The 23460-nt window shown below is 34.4% G+C and overlaps 1 protein-coding gene across 2 annotated transcripts in view; it reads left to right on the top strand.

Annotated features, from left to right (window-relative positions):
- The first annotated feature begins 560 nt into the window (after window positions 1-560).
- Window positions 561-23460, top strand: part of spon1b (spondin 1b) — a 155043-nt gene continuing 132143 nt past the window's right edge. For both annotated transcript variants that reach the window (XM_056451615.1, XM_056451614.1), the window contains exons 1-3: window positions 561-1249; window positions 2514-2620; window positions 21220-21353. In XM_056451615.1, the coding sequence (XP_056307590.1) occupies window positions 1024-1249; window positions 2514-2620; window positions 21220-21353 (467 nt within the window). In that variant the 5' untranslated portion in view covers window positions 561-1023. The remainder of the gene's footprint in view (window positions 1250-2513; window positions 2621-21219; window positions 21354-23460) is intronic.

Here is a 23460-nt window from a genome sequence, read left to right as displayed (position 1 = left end):
AAGCAGAGCATGACACTTGAATATTCATTATATTCATTTTGTGTTGCCTGTTTATGGTTTTTTGGACTCTCAAAGTGTTGGTAACCATTGACTTTCATTTTATGAACCACAAGGGGCTTAAAGTTCTAATGAAGGGGGAAAGCCATGCACATAATGAATGGATTGAAGGTGCGTAAATTACTCCCGAATCTTTTAGAATGATACATTTAAGAAGTTTACTCCATTCCAGTCACATGGATCCAGACCGGTTTTTGTCTCTACGTTGACCGATTTTGTCTAAAAAAATCAGTGACTATACGTTTAACTGTTCTATATTCCAGTTGTGTTTTAGCACGGTTGTTTACATACAGATATACCAGATATACGCCTCATAAACGCAATAAGCTATGCTTATATATTGAAAAAACAATTCTCCAAAAGAGCTGTTAAACACAGTTGTTTATTCCTTACAATAAAAATACCTCCTATCAAATCATTCCCTTGCACAAACACACGCGCGCGCACACACACACATCAGACGGAGGAGTTCCCAAAAAAATCATCGTCCATGTCTCCTTTAGTGCGCAGCCCCGTGTTTCTGTCCTTCTGCTGCTGCAGCTCGCGGCTGTTCAAACATTCGAGATCTCTCTCTCTCTCACACACTCTTTCTAAACACAGCGTCTCACTAAGAATGTAAGCCATCTATGTCTAGGTTTGTTTAAAGTCTGAATCTTTTCTCTTTAAGGCTGAGCTTGGTTATCAAGGAGACCATATAGGTATTTCTCAGTGTGAGTAAAGTCAACATCTGAGTCTTGTGTGTCCGCGCGCTCGCCTTCAATCAATCTCGCGCTCCGCGGGCACGGGACTATCAGCGGTCCGCAATCTTCTCCTCAGTGGGAATGGATACAGTGTCATTCCTCTCTTTTTACCCGTGAATGGACCAAGAATTAGAGAAGTTTTTGCTCGATTTATGCTTCTGTTTGTTTTGAGCCCCTTTTCCAGTTCGTTTTCTTGCTGGCGTTCGACTCCAAACTTGTGGGAAGGATGGACAAGGACGGACTGGTTGTGCTGTTAGTTTTCTTAAACGTGTTTTTGATCTACACGGATGCGTTCAGAAGAGACACCGCGGAGAGACATTCGAGATCTGAGGGGGGTTTCTGTCGGATCTTGCGGACGCAGGCGCGGAGCGCTCGGAGAGACGGACAGAACGAGTTTCGCCTCAAAGTTGAAGGAGAGCCAGAAACTTACCAACCCGGGAGCACCTACAGAGGTTAGAGGGCACTGAATAGTGCTTCATAGAATATTTATGATGCTTTAAATGCAGCTCAGTGCAAAAACAGCATGTCTGGAGTTTGTAAACATTGGTGCGTAAAGCGTCATCTTTAGTGTTCACAGGTTAAGGTTGACTCTGACACTAAAAAACGTTTAGTATGTTGACCAAGTATGACATATATTATGAAAAAACACGTTTAAACGTATCTACCATCGTATTTTATATGTTATTCGTTTAATATTTCGTTCTCATTTTCATATTTTTGTCTGCTGCAACTAGGTAGGCTATACAATGTGAGACTTAACCCTGTGAATTAGTGTAAATAGTTGTAATCTAAATACTGTAATATTAATAGAAAACATTAATATTTTCGGTTATATTACAGTTATGAGTTCAGAACTCGTTGACAATTTGGTCATAACATTTTTCTTTGAAATATGAAATTAATATCATTATTCAGGTAAACAAACTTAGAGTAAATAGAAAACTGATTGCATTTAGAGCACTCGTTTTGCCTCGTTTTATTTCTATTATTGCAGTTCTTCAAGCTCCCTGCCTCATATGTTTATGTTTTTATTTTCCATTTTCATTCATTCCTTCAAAGATTAAATATAACAAACGAAGCAAAACCATCTGCTAAAGGGACAGTTTATGATGACAGAATTGTCATTTTTGGGTGAACTATCTGTTAAATTAGATACACTTTGGCAATTTAACATTCATTGTAGATTGGTTTTCAGTCAGATAGACATAGATGACTACTTTCAAAGTGTCTTATAAATGCTTTGTTTCTTTTACACAAAGCTTTTACTATTGACACATAAGCACGTGGTTATTAATAGGAAAAGATCTAACTGCTTTAAACCTACCTAGCCTTTAGGTAGGCTTATTTTGCAATAAAACTTGTGGAATAGTTTAATATTTAAACAAACATTTACCTCTTGGCATGAGTTCTACATTAGTTTCAGTACCAAAACACTCCAGAACTTGCCATTTGGTTCCATGTAAGTGGCCTTCATTAAGCAGCAGATGCCTTTTATGGGTTTTATGCCCAGCGTGTTTGTACATGCATATGTATTCACTGCTCCATGGGAAAAGCACTCGTACAACCCACACGCTTACATGCAAACGTACGTGCCAAATGCAAGAGCAGTTTGCTACTTGCCCTGGCACACTGTTGAGATCTGACCTACTGTTAAGCTCATTTCTGGTACCTCTGACCTATATTTTCTTCTTTCTCTCTCTTTCTCCCTCTCTCCAGTGAGTTTGTATGCCTCCAGCCCATCATACTTTCGTGGTTTTACCCTCATTGCTCTGAAGGAAGGAAGGGAGGGCGTGAGTCCTGACGATTATGCTGGCACTTTCAAGGTGAGGGATTGCATTGACCCTGTATAACTTGCCTTGAACTGTGGCAGTCAAAGATGACAGTCTAATTGCAGTCTCCCTGTGAAATGATTTGCAGTTTATCTGCACGTCTGTATTTAGACAGGGTTTATTTTTAGGAAGAAAATGACCATTTTAACCTTTTGGGGCATGAGTTATTGAACAAACGTTTAAGATTAAAAAAAAAAGATATTTCCATGTATTATAACATTAAAGCAGTGCATTATTAGTTTTAGTTTTGGGGCTTATGTAGGGTCAGAGATGAAAGATGGATTTCAAGGATCAAAACAATGAAAGTGCAGTACAGGTAGGCATTAGATGATAACCGGTTTCAAGGTTTACCATAGTTTGGAAAAGTCAAGGTTTTAAAACTGCCAAAGTTTTCTGTTATACAGGTATAAGTAAGTTGTTTTTTTTTTCTTTTTCTTTTTTTTTTTTTTTTACATGTTTTTCACAACTATTTTATTTCGTTTTTTTACAGCAACAGTATCTTCTGCAGAAAAGGAACCTCTATTTCAAAAGTTTCTGGTTCAAAATATTTTAAATGTTTCCTAAAATAAAACATGTTGTGTTCAATGGGGGAAAAAGTTGTTGTTTTTTACCCAGATATTAAAAAAAAGAACTTATTTTGGAGCAGTAATCACTAGGGACGGCCCAATCATTTTTATCTTTTTTTTTTGCCCTTGAGTCCGAGACATTTGATTTTGAGTATCTGCCGATACAGATAGCCGATCTGATACTTTTATAATACATAAAAAAGTATAAAGAATAGCGAAGAATCAGATTCAGGATGTTCCTTATTTTTTAAATTTAATTCACCTTATTTTAGCATTCAACAACTCTATAAACAAACAGAGCACTTCTGTGAGGTAGCTTGAACAATCAAGTAATAAATAAGATCAATTCTTCACTTTTGGACTTTTTTGGATCCATGATAGACGCAGTGGAGAAAACTCACTCTGTATCCAGAAGTATTACTGTAACAGCTGAGAGGAGAGGAAACATTACACCAGCAGATCAAAGGGGCCACATTGTGAGAGAGAGAGAGATGGAGTTTACCTTAATTTTCTCAATCGCAGTGAAATAGGGGCTTCTGCAAACACACGTAGTGAATTGTGCAGAGTTTATGTGTTTTAATTACTCACAGTCTCCTCCCTCGCCAAAGTATTCTACCACGACATAGCGCACATGAGATAAATGATGTCAATACATAATAACCGATTATGATCTATTACTGAACCGATACCGAATTGTCCGCGTCTGCATACAAATATTTGAGTCCTGATTGGGAGGTAACGTCCGATTCCGATCTAGTCTGAAACCACGTGATCGGGCCCGATTTCTGATCATGTGATCAGATCTGGACATCCCTAGTAATCATAATACTGTTATATTGTGAAATGCTGATATTTTTATCCAAGTTTATCATACCATCATAGTCTTATGCCTAAGCACATCTATACTTTTATTTACTTTTTTTAGAATATGTTTTGTTATTTATAATTTATATTTAGTTTATATTTATATTTAGCTAAATTTGTAAATAAATAATGACTGTCTTATATATTTTTTTATGATTTAATGAAGACGTCTGTTGTTTACTGTAAAACTATACAAACAACCTAGTCAGATATATTTAGATAAAAATCTTGATGATTAACCACCCAGGAATACTAATTAATTTGTATTTGAAATATTTACACAATAGGTTTTACACATTTGTTAGCAAGAAGTTTTTTTAATGTATAAAATTCTACTAAAATTCACATATTCTTTATGTGAATTTTATGATTTTCACATATTATTTCACACATTTATAATTTTCACATAAAATTCACATAGTCTTTATTATTTTCTTAAATAATTAAAAGTTTACAATAACTGTGATGTTGATTTTTGTTTTGTATAAATATGTCTGTTAGGCTAATTTATGATTCAACCCATATTATGATATATTTGTTAGCAAAAGTAAAAAAACAAGTCTAATTAAAACACTTCTGCATTCTATCTATGTAAAATAACTTGTAAGTTTAAGTTAATGATAAAATGAATAAACACCTTTGCTGCATTAAGTAATAAAACAAACAAAAACACATTTAATTATAAAAGATTATACATTTCATTAACATAATCATGAGTAGATGTTAGGGATGTAACGATTTACCGTGAGTCAATTCTGTGAGTCATCGATTCAAATATGTGACGATTCGAACCGATACAAATGTTGAATGAATTGCGATACATGTTTTGAACAGAGGGGTCGCAAACTTGCTTTACTTGCACATCAGCGGTGAGCAAGTGTGCCAAACAACTACAAACTGTTTGCAAATTCTGCAAAAAGATGTTTACTTCCACTAACAGAGCAACAAATATGATTTAGCACAGTGAAAACTACTGTCTAAGACGCTTATACGCAAAAAGATATTAAAAGGCCAAACCACGCTCACCGGAGGATTGACAGCTCCGCTTGCTCTGACAAGTGCTATGGAGATCACACGGTGCCTCAGTGTTTTAATAGCGAAAGCGTGAAGATGTTTTTCAGACTGAAAGAGAAAGCTGTGCTGTTACAGATCCAGATATTAGTTTGTTCCTTTTTTTAATTTAGTTTATGTATATTTCAATAATTTGCTTATTATATCATATATTATAATAAGTATTTTATGTCAGTGGCCTATTGACCACCTCTGTACACACTGCTCTCTGGTTTAGGAAAGGCTTTCCTCTCCACACCAGCCATCTCATTCCCCAGTGAGAGATTTTTCATGAGCTGGGGACATTGTAATTGTAAATGTGCTAAGATTTTGCCAGAAAACATAGATATTCTGATATTTCTTTTTAAAAGTTAAATCCTATCACAGTCACAGTTTTAGTTTGTATTAAAGAGCCTTTTTAATTTGTATGGTAACTTTTTTATTTGGAATTCGTTTTAAATTTATAATTTAGCTGCACAGTCAGAGTTTTAGTTTGTTTATACCAAAGAATCTTTTTTAGTTTGTATTATTTACTTTTTTATTTGGATTTTGTTTTAAAATTCCAATTTAGTTATTGCAGAAAATATTTTACTTTGTTTAAAAAAGGGCAGCATTTGAGAAAAAATTAAAGGGCTCTTGTTCACCTTAAATTTGTCTCAAATAATTTTCGTGAGATTAGTATCGTGAATCGTATCAAAACGTGAGTCAGGTGAATCGTTACATCCCTAGTAGATGTCAGCAATAATTTTTGTTACTGGTAAAGGTGCACCAAGTGATTTTGCCAATATTCATATTGTTATTATTATTAATATTATTATTATTACAGTATTATTATTTACAAAAATCAAAAATTCATTCACTTGTTTAAAACATTTTCCATCTGTGGAACACAAAAAATTATTTGAAGAATGTTGGAAACCTTTAGCCATTAATATTCAAAGTATTTGTTTTTTCCTTGACTGTTGACATCAATAGCTACCAGTTTCCAAAATTCTTTGATTTGCATTCAAATTAATGAAAAAATTAGGTTTGAAACAACTTGAGGGTGAGCAAATGGTGAGTGAACTTTAATTTCTGGTTAAACAATCCCTTTAATATACATAATTTTGATGCGAAAAACAAATAATCACATTCTTGTTCTGAAATCAGCTGTTTATAATTTGCAAAGTCATGTATCAAAGGCTTAATGAGGAACGCTGCCAAATGCAACCACACCTAAAGTGTTTTACAGCTTTCAGATCTGCCTTTTGCCAGTGAGCAGAGCTGTGTGAAGTTGTCAGACATGCTGCTCTTCATTGGTAACGCACTGGCCGTCTCTGAAAGACAGGACCCCTATCATTTAGTGCTCTCCACATCAAGCCGCAGTGCTTTCCAGACTGAAGCAGGAAGGCTGTTAGCGCAGCTTCTCTCCCCCCAGATCTCATTAGCTGTGGCTGCCGCTCGCCACTCCTTACCGCTGTGTTTTTCGGTGCTCAGATTGCCTGGCGGATGTTAACAGGCGTCCTCTGCTGAGGTCTTTAACTGGGGATTCTTTTGTCTTGACAGGCTAAATTGAACAGATGAAAAAAACACAGCAACAACAATACAGGCAACTATAAAAAGATGAGCCAAAATCATAAAATGTTGTGGTTTTGTCGTATTTATATATTTATTTATTTATAAGTGGTCGGCGGTTATTGGGACTCTTATCGCGCGATAAAAAAAATATCGCCGTTAATATTCTCAAAGTTGGGTTGGGAGCTGGGTCTATTCTACCAAGCAATGATGACTTTCACCTTGATATTTTAGCGCGGATGGAGACCTGACCGGTGAGCCTTCTTACAAAAAAGTGCCCCTCTGAATCAAATCAGCAGGATGCCTGACTTTAACTGCAGTTCGGCAGTTTCACATTCACTCCTGAACTCATTTCATTCATGCCTCTGTGACAAACAGGGGTATTAGACGCAAATAGGCAGTGAGGACTGGTGAGAGTGTTATGGAATTTAATAACGCACGCCAAATGGAAAGAAAAAAACGTCTGCATTTCACAATGTGTGTGTGGTCCTTTACTGACAGCCGCATGTATGGATCTTGCCGGACAATATGGCGAAAAGTCTTACATGACGGTAATAGTTTGATTGCGGTGTTTACTTCAATAATGCCACTAATATATGCATACTTCTCCTCTTAATTCCACTTCTGTTTAGTTCAGTTATGACTTTACTCGGATTAAGGTGATCAAAAATCGCTGTTTCGAGCTTATGTAGGCCAACAGTTCAACATTCATGTTTAACTGAATAAACATTTAGTAAACACAAGTACATCTTATTGAACATCATTTATTTTCATCACCAATTATCATGGTAGAACAGCTTCTCAAGCAGTTTTTTATGATGCAGTTTAGAAAGAGGAGATAAGCCCCTGGTCTAATGCGCCACCAGGCTTGAGAAACCCCTTCTCAAAGACTTATTATTTGGGGAGCACACATATTCTGAATGCCTTCGGCAGAATTCAAATGAGCCATTTTAATCTAGATTAATCTTGAAGTCAGAATTATTAGCCCCCCTTTTAAATTTAAATTTTTTTTTATATTTCTCAAATGATATTTAACGGAGCAAGGAAATTTTCACAGTAAACTTCTGGGGAAAGTCTTATTTGTTTTAATTCGGCTGGAATTAAAGCAGTTTTTAATTTTTTTATGAACCATTTTAAGGACAAAATTATTAGCTCCTTTAAGCTATATTTTTTCTCAAAAGTCTACAGAACAAACCATCGTTATACAATAACTTGCCTAATTACCTGCATAGTTAACCTAACTAACCTACTTAAGCTTTTAAATGTCACTTTAAGATGCAGCATACAGTATATGAGTACACCCCTTACAAATGGGGTGGGGTGGAAGCTTTACAATATTATATATCTGCATAAACATTAGATTAGTCAGTACTGAAGCCAAATCTGCAGCTAATCTAACAAAATAACTTATGAAAATGGTCCAAAATTAGTAGCTCAAACGTATATGTTAGAGAAAAATATTAGGAGCAAAATTCAAAAGAAACAAAAAATGTAAAAAAAAATGTACCAATGTTTTGCATGAATTAAATTTATTATCTTTATTTTTCTAAAGATGTTCGGTGTCTAAAATATTTTTTTTATATATATATCCATTTAATAACTTTGTTTTGTTCAAATGCACCAAAATACATTGCCAATAATTCACTGAGAAATAGATACAAATTTTTATCTTCAAAACTCAATTATGCTGAGAACTGTATATATATATATATATATATATATATATATATATATATATATATATATATATATATATATATATATATATATATACGGGGAAAAAAATTCACAGTGCGGCTAAAAACAATATAATTAAATATTTAATTAAACTCTATAAACTATACAAAATAATAAACTCCATAATTTAATAAACTTTAATGAATCAACTCTGTACAGAAATTATCTTGAAATTTTGTTAGAATTAGACCCTTTAAGACTTTTTAATTAATAACGTTATTTAATTAAAACATTTTTACTTTTAATTATAATTCAGAAATATAAAAGTCTCATGAGTGTGTATTTGTGTGTTTTAACACAGAATACATCAGTACCTCCCATAAACTGAGCATCATCTCATGGCTCCTTATTAGTTTTAAATTACTTGCGTGTGCAATACATTGTATGAAATGATGTCTGAGAGAAATATGAATGTGTCTTCTGCAGTCTAATGGCACAATTTATAACACAAGAATCTATTTTTACAAGCCCAAGTTTAGCAGGGAGCTTGACCCATTTATTAGCTTGCTCTTGTATAATGTAATTTTTGCCCATTGAAAATGATTGCAATCGCATTTCTCTGGGAGCAGCTTTAAATCTATGAGAAGTTTGGTTATTTTGAACGATCTGCAGAACAAAATCTTTTCTGGTTGCATTCAGGTTGTTAAACGGGACATATGGAAATCATACTTTTTCTGTGTTTAAGTGCTATAATTGGGTCCCTTGTGCATCTATTGTAACAACCCAGAAAACATGAAAAAAATATGACAACACAATAACTTTTTGGGTGAGCTTTTCTCTGCAAGCATGTACAAATTTCACTCTCAGAGGGAAGTAGGAAGGACATCTTATTACATATTTTGACTCTTAATCTGCACGTTTTCACCCATTGTGCCACTGCAGCAGTTGCCTTTTCTGTTCAATCTTTGTACTATAGCAACATATATATACAATATGTACACTTGAAAAACCCCTTCTGAACTTAATTACATCGAGGACCGTGACGTCGCCCGGTATGGCGCAGCTGGGGCACCACTCTCCACCCAGGCCTTGGGTTGGGGCTCGTATGCGAGCGCATGGTGGTCGGGTTTTTTCCCATGGAACCCGGCCAGGCTTAGCCCGAAGGAGTGACTTGGGACTATCTTTCTGCGGTCTTACCGCCTATAGGGGGAGTCGTAAGGGGCCGGTGCATTGTAGAACGCGTGGTGGTCGAAGGTTAGGACCATGACAACCCGATCGTTGGGCACAGAAACTGGCTCTTGGGACATGGAATGTCCTCTCAGGACTAAGGACTAAAGGACTAAGCCGAAAAGAAAATTAATGAATGAATATTTTTTACCTCAAGATACGATAGTATCAAATTTCAAGTGATCACAACAAACGTATCACACATTTCGTGTCATTACTGCCACCTGGTGGAAATTTGCAGATATTCACTCTTTTTTATTTACTTTTTTATGTAATCTACTCACACAAATACTTAAACGTGCAGTATAAATGATCTACCTAAATGCTAACCGACTAGCATAATATCTTTCTAATCCAATCCCTCCCCTGTCATCCAAAGCCACGCCTCCTGAATTCGCGAACGCACACATTAAAGATGACAGAGACCCAGTAGATCATGTCATTCGCCAGTTAGAAAACTTTATAGTAATTTATTATACTACAATTCTGAACAAAAAACTGTATTATATCTAGCACGTTGTCAGTTATTTAGTAGTCTCATAAAGTGACTACTAAAAAGCGACTACTAAAGCAACTACTGTATGCTTAGTGATTGGTCGGCAGGCTGCATGAATTACACTTATTACTAAGCCATACTTACATGCTATTTCAGACCGAATAGTCAAAGTAGCATGGTAAACAATATAGGGAGCGCATCACAGGTTGTCATTGTTCAAAAATGAACCAATGTGATGTGAATATAAAACCAACTTCACCTCAGTACAGCAGGCTAGGCAGAATAGCGCTTTTTACTATGTTTTGTCACATCAATCATTTGCCAGAAGATTTCAGTGGCTGAACAACACTTCTGTGCGTATAGGTTAACTCATTCGTAACAACAAAATCTGCATCAGCTTTGCGTGATTAAAATACTTTTAAAACATAACATTACCTGTCTAAAAGAAATACTTCAGCCATGGTGTCAACCTTCCTCCAGCATACAAAAGTAACTCCAATATTGATTCAGGGTTTGAAAAAGTTTTGATTCAGCATTTGTTTTTAGCGCTGTCAGTTGTATCCACATGACCACAGCCCGCGTGAACACACAGCGGCGGATCTGCATGAACAGAGGTGCACAGTTGTTCAAATTTACATTTGTTGACAGACAGTTTGGGCTACCTATCAGAGTTATGGGAATTGTTGGCCCAACAATATTTAATTGGATTATCATTTTTTAGTTTTATGCCTTACCCAGAACATAAAAATACATATAAACACTTTTAGATCATTTGCTTTAATCATTACTATTGGGATGTGAAGAGACTTTCACCAAGCACAACAAAAAACTCTTACTAAAGACAATCACCTACTGCACCTTTAATTTAACTATTGATATGAACCCATAAGTTTGCTGAACGCAAAAATAAAACCCCACCCCCTACTCAATATTCCATTTTATTTGGAAATACAGTCAGCATTATCAGCCCTCCTGAATTATTAGCCCCACTATATTTTTCCTCAATATCTGTTTAAGGCAAAGAAGATTTATTCAACACATTTCTAAACATTCATTCATTCATTTATTTTCTTTTCGGCTTAGTCCCTTTATAAATCTGGGGTCGCGGATACCCTTCCAGCCGTAACTCATCTCTGGGAAACATCCACACACACTCAATCACACTCATACACTACAGACAATTTAGCCTACCCAATTCACCTGTACCGCATGTCTTTGGACTGTGGGGAAAATCGGAACACCTGGAGGAAACCCACGCGAACGCAGGGAGAACATGCAAACTCCACACAGAAACACCAACTGACCCAGCCGAGGCTCAAACCAGCGACCTTCTTGCTGTGAGGCGACAGCACTACCTACTGCGCCATTGTGTCCCCTATTTCTAAACATAACAGTTTTAATTGTTAATTTCTAATAACCAACTTCTTTTATCTTTGCCATGATGACAGTACATAAAATTTTACTAGATGTTTTGAAGATACTTGTATTCAGCTTAAAGTGCAATTTAAAGGCTTAACTAGGTCAATTAGGCAAGTTAGGGTAATAAGACAGATCAGTGTTTGTTCTGTAGACAATAAAAAATAACAATATTGCACAAGAGGGCTAATAATATTGACCTTAAAAGGGTTTTAAAAAATTACTTAAACCTTTTAAATTTTTCTGCTTTTATTCTAGCCGAAATGAAACAAATAAGACTTTTTCCAGAAGAATAAATATTATGGAAAACACTGTGAAAAATTCCTTGCTCTGGTAAACATCATTTGGGAAATATTCGAAAAAGAAAGAAAGGAAAAAACACAGGGATAATAATTATGACTTCAACTGTACACGTATGTCATTATGACTGAAAGAAAACTTTCAATTTGCACAGACTTTAAAGGGACATGCACAAAAAAGACATGTTTTTGCTCACACCCGAACAGAGGCAAGCCTAAATCTGGCATAAATGATCTGTGAGGTATTTTAATGAGAACTTGCACTCATTCCAGGGACACCGCACATTTATTTTGACATCTTACGAAATGCGATGTAATATGTCCCCTTTAAAACCCTGAAAAGTTTCCGAGCTGTTTTGCTCCTCCTGTCTGTTTACCATGCTTTTCAAAATAGTCACATTCATCAGTCATCGTGACAGTTCATATACAAAGCTGTTACACTTCTTATTCTAGCACGAATTGACAAACAACTCTCGGGCCAAAACCAGCACGGGCGGAATAAACATCGAAAAACATCTTGCCATTCGTTTTGCTTAATCTCTCCGAGGAACCCACTTGAAGATGCAACATCCTCAATTCCTCCAGGAGACATTTTTTTTTTGCGTGCGAAAGAGAGACAAACTGAAAGAGGCAGAGTTTAAAAGAGCAAACACAAAGCGTCTTTCGCTGTCCCCCAGGAGCCGGGGCCACACAGCCTCGCCAGGAGCCACAATTAAAACAAACACACGTCTCTCTTCTCTTTTCCTACAACTTTTCCCCCAGCTGGTTTCAAGACAGCCACTTACAGACCCAGGAAACAGTGCAAGCATCTTCATGGCCTCTTTTAAAATAAACACCCAGAGATTTTTCTATTGCAGTCTTACAGTCCAAGCATATCTTTAGCCTAGTTTCCCTATCAATTCAGACGTTTCCGGTTCACTGTTTTCTTTTTTTTTTTTTTTTGATCAAGGGTGCGACAAGGTTGCTTGAGATGCCAAAATTGCAGCCTTTATGTTCTTTGCTGAAGTGAAGGACAGAAGGAGAGGATACTGTGTGCATTTTTTGGGGCGTGTGTGTGTGAGAGAGAGAAAGAGTGGGAAGTGGAAATGGAGAGAACGAGAGGGAGTGAGAAAGAGGGAGGAAGGACTTTATGCACCACGCGCAAGGATTTTACTCTTCGATGGACATTTGGCAGCGATTTTCATTTTGAAACATGCAAACAAAATTGTACTTTTCCATCCCCACAGGACTTTTCCATCCCCTGGACAATGGGGTTTTATAAACAGTAGCAGCAATATATGTGTGGAGGCTTTGTGTGCTACTATTGTTATTTTTATGTATGTATTTATTTATTTTTACTTGTAGAAAATAAAGTGCACAACCATAATAATTAATCTGATGTATATTTGATACATATGTTTAATTAATAATTAATTATACATCTATTAAAAATACAATGTGCAAAAGTAGAAATGCAAGAGATATTGAAGATGGGAAAAAAAATCTTCATTGTTTTTAATAAATTTTATTTTATTTTATTTTATTTTATTTTATTTTCACTCATTCATTCATCTTAGTCCATTTAAACATCAGGGGTTGCCACAGCGGAATGAACCGCCAACTTGTCCAGCATATTTTTTACATATGTTACGGTCCCTAATTTAAATACGACTCGTGATCCAAAGACAACGTAACATAAATAAACAACGGCCAAAGTGCTACAACTAAATTATTTATCACATAACATAACCAACAAAACAATCCAAAATGACAAGAGATTGGGAGCCTATCAATATAAAAATTAACAACCAAACCCACCTAAAGCAGATTGGGACTCCCAGCTCCAAACAAATATCAAAAGAAGAGTATAAAGGAGAACACAACAATAAGCCATCAACAACTGTGGTGGCGTGGAGGAATGAGGGATCGGAGAAGTCCGCTTCCGTCGGTTCCGCCTGACGCCACCAAACCAACCAATAGAAAACTGAAAAGGGAAAAAGACAAACCAGATTAATTGAAAGTAATAATAAAAAAAAAAAAAAAAGAAAAAAAGAAAGTAATAATTATGTGCAGGAGTGAACGCCACACGCAACAACATATGTTTAAGTTGGCGGAATGAACAGCCAACTTATCCAGCATGTTTTACACAGCAGATGCCAACTGGGACTCGAACCAGCAACTTTCTTCCTGTGAGGCGACAGTGCTAACCACTGAGCCACCGTGTCAGCCTTTTATTTTATTTGATTTTATTTATTCTTTCTATAAAATCTCATTAAATCAGACACTGAATATTTATATCGACTGACATTCTATTTTTAGAATACATTCACATATTTATTTGTAAATTAGCCTTAACAGCAATAGCATTATTTTTCCATTAATATAGATTTATTTATATGTTTATTTAGAATTTAAAATGTTGATAAGCATTTTTTTTATTCATTTTTTGTTTTATTTTTATATATTCATTATCTACAGTTGAAGTCAGAATTATTAACCCCCCTGAATCATCAGCCCCCTTGTTTATTTTTTTCCCCAATTTCTGTTTATTGGATAGCAGATTTTTTCAACACATTTCTAAACATAATAGTTTTAATAACTCATTTCTAATAACTGATTTATTTGATCTTTGTCATGATAACAGTAAATAATATTTTACTAGATATTTTTCAAGACACTTCTATACAGCTTAAAGTGACATTTAAAGGCTTAACTAGGTTAATTAGGTTAATTAAGCAGGCTAGGGTAATTAGGCAAGTTATTGTATAACGATGGTTTTCTTGCTCTGTTAAACATTATTTGGGAAATGTTTAAAAAAGAAAAAAATTGAAAGGGGGTTTAAATAATTCAGATTTTACCTGTATCCATTAACTAAAAAGTCTATGCTGAACAGCTAAACTGGTATATTTCTGCACACAAAAACTTTATTCACTAAACACTCAAATTTTTATTTAACCAGACATTTTTCTCAAGTGTTGACAAAAACATTGGTGATCAGGGTTGTTAAATGTCACAATATTGCCTCATGATTTAACACTATTTAAATTTAATGTATTTTCTTTCAACAAATCACCAGATGAAAGAAATTATTATGAAAAATAGATGTTAAAATATTTTTTTTAAATTTGTCATAGTAGCAGTTGCAGTAATTTATCAAATTATGACTAAATGAAGATGAGTGTTATAATTGTGCATATATTTATTATACCCTGAAATATATATTTTTTGCTGGTTGTTCAAATTACTTATTTAGAATGAGTTGAAACAACACAATTCTTGGAAATTTTGGGACAACTTAATAGTTTTATGTTCAATCCACTTAATTGCTAATAGTTACTTAGTCGATTGGTGTTTGGACAACATGAAAGAATTGTGTGCTTTTTTTTACGTTGTACTGTACACTCAAAAAATGATGATTGCTGTTTGTTCAATGTACTTATTTAAAACAAGCGTAACAAAACAGTTCTTGGTTTTTTTTGTTGGGACAACTTAATTGTTTTATGTTCAATCCACTTAAATTTATAAAAACTAAAAAGTTAACTTAATTCCATCATGATTTTCCAACACAAATCAGTTGTGTGGAACCCAGCATTTTTTACAGTGCACATGTAGATGGATTGTAGCTCTATATTTTTCTGAATTTCTGAAATATTTTCACAAAAGTTGCAACAGAAGTTGGTGATCTTAGTTGTTACAGTAAGTGTGTCAAAATGTTGCCTCATGGGTTATCATTAGCTCCAGGTTTAAGTAGCACACAACTGTCAGTTACAAATTCAGTTGCATTACAGCAATATATATCTGGAAAACATTTTCATCTGTTTATTTTATTTATTTTTTAACATATAAATTAGGGCTGCACAATATATTGTTTGAGCATCGATATCGCAATGTGTGCATTTGCAATAGTCACATTGCAATGTTATGCAATGTTGAGTTGGGATTATAGATGACCAGAAACCACAGGTCAAAACACATGAGATTTGAGGAGTCTTTGCAGAATTGAACTATAAAAGAGTGAAAGTTTATAGTCTGCATGTGACAATGTGAGCATTTTAAGAGTGTGTAAAGCATTTTAGTAGTGCATTAGGAAGCTTGATAAAGATTCATTTTATTAAATAATTTATATGTTAAAGATTATGCAGTATTATTTTATATTTGATTATTCCATTTCTGTACCTGAATACTGTTACTCTCTCTCAGTTCATTTACTTTGATATTTGCTCTATTGTGTTTATGACTAGTTTGTTTATTATACTATATGTATATAATAAATTACATAAAAATATTTTTATATTTCACTAACCTATAAAATCTACCACTCAATCTAAAGTAATGACTTTCCAAATAGAGCTATTTAAGACATCTGGTGAAATTGTATTTATATTGCAATATATATTGCAGAGAAAAAAATAATTCAATGAAGAATGTATCCTGTATTGTGCAGCCCTAATATAAATTGATATGTTCAAAATAACATATGGGACATTATAAAAAGGGGAACAAGTCTTCTTTTTCATTTTATTTAATTTAATTATTTTACTTCAGTATTTTTTTATTATATTTGTGCTTTCCTACAAAGTTTAAGGGGAATTATTTGGGGATGAAAAAAAAATCTTGTTTTATTAACTACACTTTAATCTGATTAATCTTAAAAAGACACGATGTGCAATTAAATTCCCTGTCATTCTTCTGTAGCGTAAACACATCATTTTCTTTTATAAATTAGGCTGATAATATCACTTTCTTTTACTAAACTCTGTACTATTTGCTTGGTGCAATTAACTTTTTTAAACATCACTGCCTGAGGAAAGCATTTAATAAAGCAAGTTTATTAAAAATGAATGTTTAAATTACATTTTTAGTAATCATGGAAGCAGCAATTAATCAAATTATGACTAAATGATAAAGAAAAACATTATTATTGGGCGTAGATTAAGAAAGCCAATTAATTTGTGTCAGTGGCAGCGATGCCTTTTTTTTGTAATTCTAGACATTTTGTCCTCAAAAGTTGCTGATCCTGGTTGTTAAGTGTGTCAAAATGCCTGGTGGTTTAACATGAACTGCCTCGTGGGTTAACAAGTAAATCAAAACTGTAAGTTACAAATATTTGTCTTCTGTACTCACTGATGTTGAAGCAGCCTGTCTTTTTATGGTTTGTCATTTTAGCCCACAAATGAAATTAGACTCAACACTGAGCTCATTTATGGTACTAGTCTGATGTTTAGTTGGAAACGGTTGCATCACAAGAAGAAAAAAAAAAAAGAAGCAAAACTGAAATCAATCAGACTCCTGCTATTCTTGTTTTGATTTGATTTCCTCATCTGATAAAGAAATAGCTCAGCTGGAAGAAGAAAATGAGCTCATTTTCATGTTGTTTCAAGTTTGACCTTATATGTTTGTTGTTTAATCTCAGCGTGACTTTTTTTTTTTTTATGGAATATTTGTGCATTTCTTATAATTGATTTATTTGTGCAAGTCGCATTTTAAAATTCATGTGCTTAACTGCTAATGGGGTCTCTTCTCTGATGACACATTTACTTTTTGAGAGAGCGGGAAAACATATCAATCACATGAGGTAGACCAATAGCAAAGAGACAACAATCCAATCAATTCCTGTCAAACATTTTTATACATATATAAGTTGTAGTTATAGTTATATAAATTAAATATATATGTATATATATATATATATATATATATATATATATATATATATATATATATATATATATATATATATATATATATATATATATATATATATATATATATATATATATATATATATATATATATATATATATAGTTGGAGTCAGAATTATCAGCCCCCCTTGTTTATTTTTTTCCCCAATTTCTGGTTAACAGAGAGAAGATTTTTTCAACACATTTCTGAACATAATAGTTTTAATAACTAATTTCTAATAACTGATCTATTTGATCTTTATCTAAATAATATTTGACTAGATATTTTTCAAGACACTTCTATACAGCTTAAAGTCACATTTAAAGGCTTAACTAGGTTAATTAGGTTGACTAGGCAAGTTGGGGTAATTAGGCAAGTTATTGTATAATGATGGTTTTTCTGTAGACTATCGAAAATATATATATAGCCTAAAGGGGCTAATAATTTTGACCTTAAAATGTTTTTAAAAAAATTGAAAACTGCTGTTATTCTAGCTGAAATAAAACAATTAAGACTTTCTTCAGAAGAAAAAATATTATCCGACATACTGTGAAAATGTCCTTGCTCTGTTCAACACACAGTAATTTGGAAAATATTTAAAAAAGAAAAATTATCTTATTTATTTATTTATTGGTCTGGTTTGATTATGTGACTCCTTAAATTAAGATGGCTTACAGTACTAACAGGTAAAGTCAAGAAGGTTAACGTATAAAAGGGATACAGCTGCAGATTTGTGGGAGTGCAAGCATCAAAATAGCATAATTTTTGTGTATTATGTTAATGTGATGGGTAGGTTTAGGGTTGGGATAGTGGTAGATGTTACTAAAGCACAATGTAATGTTTAATAAATAATATAGAATATGTTCGTTGTGTGACTGAAACATTTGCCCTTTTTCGAAGTAAATTGCTTATATCAGTTTATTTCACTGGTATCTTTTGGATTTTTAATTTTTGAAAGAGTGCTTAATTACTTTTTTTTACTCACCCTCAAGTGGTTCTAAACCAGTTTGACTTCCTTTCTTTTGTTTAACACAAAAGAAGATATTTAGAAAAAAGCTGAAAACATGTAACCATGGACTTGCATAGTATTTTCCAATGTTACTATGAAAGTCAATGGTTAGAGGTTTTCAGCTTTTTTCAAAATATCTTCTTTTGTGGTCGACAGAACAAAGAAACTCACTTGAGGGTGAGTAAATACTGAGTAAAATCGTCAAGTGAACTATTGGTTTAAAATGGAAATCAAAGAAATTAAAACAGACAAATAAATCTTCCATCGCACACAATTGAAGATCTGCTGTAAGGAGACACCTGCACTAGGTTGTAAAGGGCAAAATTGTGACTGCACGAGAGTCTAAAATCCCTTTTATATGAGGAACTACTTTCTTCTGCCATTCCTTCACATCTACAGCTGACATCAGAACAGCAGAAACCATTGCTACTTCACCATTGTCACTTTAGAGCTAGTATTTGATTCTTTAGCATCCATGATTCTTTAGCATAATGTCTAAAGTAATGACAAAAACAAGTGATTTTGCTGACATTTTAAAATAATATGCCTGAGATTGTAAGGCAGAGATTTCCCAGTATTTCTCTGTTGCAATTGGAGATCACGATAATTATCCCCGAAAAAATCAAAGCAGCGCAAACACTACCAGATTACTGTTGTGTTTGTAGTAAGGAAAAACGCTAAACACATTCAATTCAATTCACCTTTATTTGTATAGCGCTTTTACAATGTAGATTGTGTCAAAGCAGCTTTACATAAAAGATCATAGTAAATTGAAACAGTTTAGTTCAGTTTTTCAGTGTTTAAGTTCAGTTCAGTTTAGCTCAGTTAGGTGTGCTTTAATAATCACTACTGAGAGTCCAAACACTGAAGAGCAAATCCATCAACGTGGAGCTCTACAGATCCCGAACCATGGAAGCCAGTGGCGACAGCGGCGAGGAAAAAACTTCACCAATTGGCGAAAGTGAAGAATTAAAAAACCTCGAGAGAAACCAGACTCAATTGGGCACGACCATTTCTCATATGGCCAAACGTCTTGTGCAGAGCTGCAGTCTAGGTGCCGAAGGCTGGAGAATGCTTGACCTCGGTGAAGACCCGTCTGTCCCTGGAGCATCACAGAAATCAGTCTCATGCTCTCCATGAGGGCCTCAGGATGAGTATCCCCAGGTGAAAATAGAGAATAAAGAGAATAATTAGCGTAGCTGCTGTTCATAGTGTAAATAAACGAGATGCAAAAACTTGCGTGGGGCACATTCATGTATCATACCGTTAAGTGATGAGTGTATGCTTTACTAAAAAGATAGGTCTTTAATCTAGTTTTGAATTGGGAGAGTGTGTCTGAGCCTCTGACATTATCAGGAAGGCTATTCCAGAATTTAGGAGCCATAAATGAGAAGGCTCAACCTCCTTTACTCGACTTAGCTATTCTAGATACTACCAAAAGACCTGAGTTTTGAGATCTTATAGAGCGGGTTGGATTGAAGCGAGACAGAAGGTTGGTTAGATAAGCAGGAGCTAGATTATTTAAAGCTTTATAGGTAAGAAGCAATATTTTAAAATCAATATGAAACTTAACAGTCAGCCAGTGTAAGTAGGATAAAATTGGGGTGATATGATCATATTTTCTAGACCTGGTAAGAACAGCTGCATTTTGTATTAGCTGAAGTTTGTTAATAGAGGATGCTGGGCAGCCAGCAAACAGAGCATTACAGTAGTCCAGCCTAGAAGTCATAAAAGCATGAACTAGCAAACACATGCAGGCATTTCTTTTATTTCTTTCTTTTTGCTGAACTAGTCTGCAGTTACCAAAACAGGAGACTCATTAGAAACAAACAGATGGCCAACCAAAAAGTAACTCAGGATTATACAAAGAGTGGCCAACACAAAAAGGTACATTCCTGATATGCTAGTTCCATCTTTCACTCAATACGCTATAATTAAATGGTATAAATACAGCACTACAACATATAAAAGAGAGAGAGATCGACTTAGAAAGTCACTCACCAGTTTTATGATAATTTGATTAGCTGTAGTTGGAAATTACACTGTTTTTATTGTTTCTTAGGGCTTATTATGCAGTCTCTGTTGCCATCTTGTGGATGGACAATGTCAACCGTCTTGATGCCCAAAGACAGGCTAATGGCCACCGATGCAATGTCTCTCAGAAATGTTAAATATTTAAAAATAAGCACTATCCTTATAAATAAACTGCATAGTTGCAATCTAAACAACTACATTCTCGACTAAAAACGCCTCAAAAGTACATTATGTTGTTCAACAGCAGCAATATTTGTAAAGTGTCATTTGCTTGTCGCTGTATGTGGGTGGAGTAATACAAAACAGTCAAGGGTGAAGAGGCTGGACTAGTGCTGTTACTGGCAGAATATCACACGGATATCAGATTCAAGAACCAGACAGAACTGTTTTATAAATATATATGAGAGACATGAAAACAACTTGAGCTCAGTAACAGCAATTTATATAGCAATTTTATAACTCTGCATTTTATTGTGAGTAACAATAATGACATTTTAACAGGGAAAACAGAAGCTAGTTTGATTATTCGCAACTGAAAAAGTAACTTTGTTCGTAACGCCATTTATTTGTAACGCCTTTATTAACATTACTCAATAAAACCCATCTTTTTCAGAGGTCTCAGTCTGCATGTTTGATGTGTGCTAGAAGAGCAGTCGCACCAAAGTGCATTTCAAAAACAAACCTGCCTCACTATTATTTCGGGAAAACCCTACTGACCTTAATGTTCCCTGTCCTACAGCTCATTGACGAAAGCGACACACAGTTCATGACCAACTGTCCTCCAGCTGTCACAGAGAGCATCCCCAGAAGACGCACACGGATACAGGTGTTTTGGACAGCGCCACCTTCTGGCAGCGGCTGCGTCACTCTCAAGTGAGTTCTCATGCATTTGCTTATCTTTTATTTCTACCCTTAGCATGGCCTTGGATAGCAATAAATAAATGAGAATCGTTGAGAATTTGGGCTCATAGATGAATGCTCATGCAACTGAACTGATAGAATAAATTGAAAATGAAAACCGTACTGTCTAGAACAAAATACCGAGGCTGAACACTTGTCTCATTTACTCAACGTTTTATCAGTCACCTTGTAGGAAAGCACTGGAAGTGGAAAACAAAGTCTCTTTCTATCATATTTAAAGCTGAGTAAGTGGAAATAAATTTAGGACCATCAATAGACAATGAGATTATGATTGATTGATGTTTTTGTATTTTAATCTCGAGCCGGCGAAATTGCCCTTGAGATTTTCCCATCATTTCTTTTTTTGTTCAGAATCAAGGACGATTATGAAAATTAAGAGCCTTTTATATATTCCGAGCATTCAAACAACATCCTCCCACTTGAGTTTGCTGTACATAAACACAACAGTAGTCCTCGACCAAACAAAATCTGAATTATCTGTCAGCGCCATGGTGTCGATGTTTCCACTCCACCCCCTCATGCTTTCATGCTGTCTTTGTATCTTTATCTCTCTTTCTCCCACTCCTTCTGAGGTCATAAACAACTTTAAGTGCGTTTGATGCATTAAAGACATTTGAAAGTCTCTCTCTCTTGCTCTCGCTGGACACAGTGAGGTGTACATATGCATTTTCCACATTATGGCCCACAGTTACACCACGCTGCACAACAACTTTCTGAAAGTCTCTGAATCTGACTGTGTTTGGTCTCTGTTTTCACCTGGTGTGAACTGATAAGGCCTGTGAAACTAGAAGAAAGCTATTTGCATTTTTATTCATTTTAATGGAAAGTATGTTATTCGGAATCTGAAACTTTTTTGTCGCATGGATGCTCAATTTTGGTGGTTTTTGATTTGATCACCTGATCCATGAAAGGCTGCAACGTAGGTTTATTTTTGTATATACAGCTGAAGTCAGAATTATTAGCCCCCCTGAATTATTAGCCCCCCTGTTTATTTTTTTCCCCAATTTCTATTTAATGAAGAGAAGATTTTTTCAACCCATTTCTAAACATAATAGTTTTAATAACTCATTTATAATAACTTATTTATTTTATCTTTGCCATGATAACAGTAAATAATATTTTACTAGATATTTTTCAAGACGCTTCTATACAGGTTAAAGTGACATTTAAAGGCTTAACGGGGTGAATTAGGTTAATTAGGCAGGTTAGGGTAATTAGGCAAGTTATTGTATAATGATGGTTTTGTTCTGTAGACTACTGAAAAAAAAACTAGCTTAAAGGGGCTAATAATTTTGACCTTAAAATGTTTTTTTAAAAAATTCAAAACTGCTTTAATTCAAGCTGAAATAAAACAAAAAGACTTTCTCCAGAAGAAAAAATATTATATGAAAATGTCCTTGCTCTGTTAAACATCATTTAGGAAATATAAAAAAAAAGAAAAAAAATTCAAAGGGGGGCTAATAATTCTGACTTCAACTGTAAATTGCATATTCAAATATTGCACAATGCATGAACATGACCTCAAACTTTTTTGGTTGTAAATCCAGCAGCTATAATCCAACAGCGCAAACTCAGGGTGTCCGCGGGGTCTTAAAACATATTAAAAGTTGATAAATTAATATAAAGATATTGAAGGCCCTTAAAAATATAAAAAAAAGTCTTAAATGCTATTTTGCAAGTTATGAAATTTTATATTATTTTTGACTATGCAATGTGTGGTTGTATGCTAAAGTTTGCCTGAATTAAATCTGCGAATATCAGGGTGCGGTGTAATTTATGAAATCAATGAAATCCTACTAGATTTGACATCATGCTGCTTTGTTTACTGCAGTAACTAAGGCAACACCATTATTTCTGCAGTTCCATATGCGCCGACCTGCTGAATTAGCTATATTTAATAGATTTTTATTCAGTATATGCATAATGTTTTAGTTGATTAGTGGAGTCTTAAAAAAAGGTCTTAAAATGTATTTTATTTCACTCTCTGATTCCTGTATATACTCTGAGACTAGCATGATTAGATGTAATACATGTTCTTATACATACAGTTGAAGTCAGA

The sequence above is a fragment of the Danio aesculapii genome, chromosome 25 (genome assembly GCF_903798145.1).
Source record: "Danio aesculapii chromosome 25, fDanAes4.1, whole genome shotgun sequence".
NCBI classification, from domain to species: domain Eukaryota; kingdom Metazoa; phylum Chordata; class Actinopteri; order Cypriniformes; family Danionidae; genus Danio; species Danio aesculapii.
The sequence above is the reverse complement of the archived record's forward strand: the minus strand, read 5'-3'. Positions and strand labels throughout refer to the sequence as shown.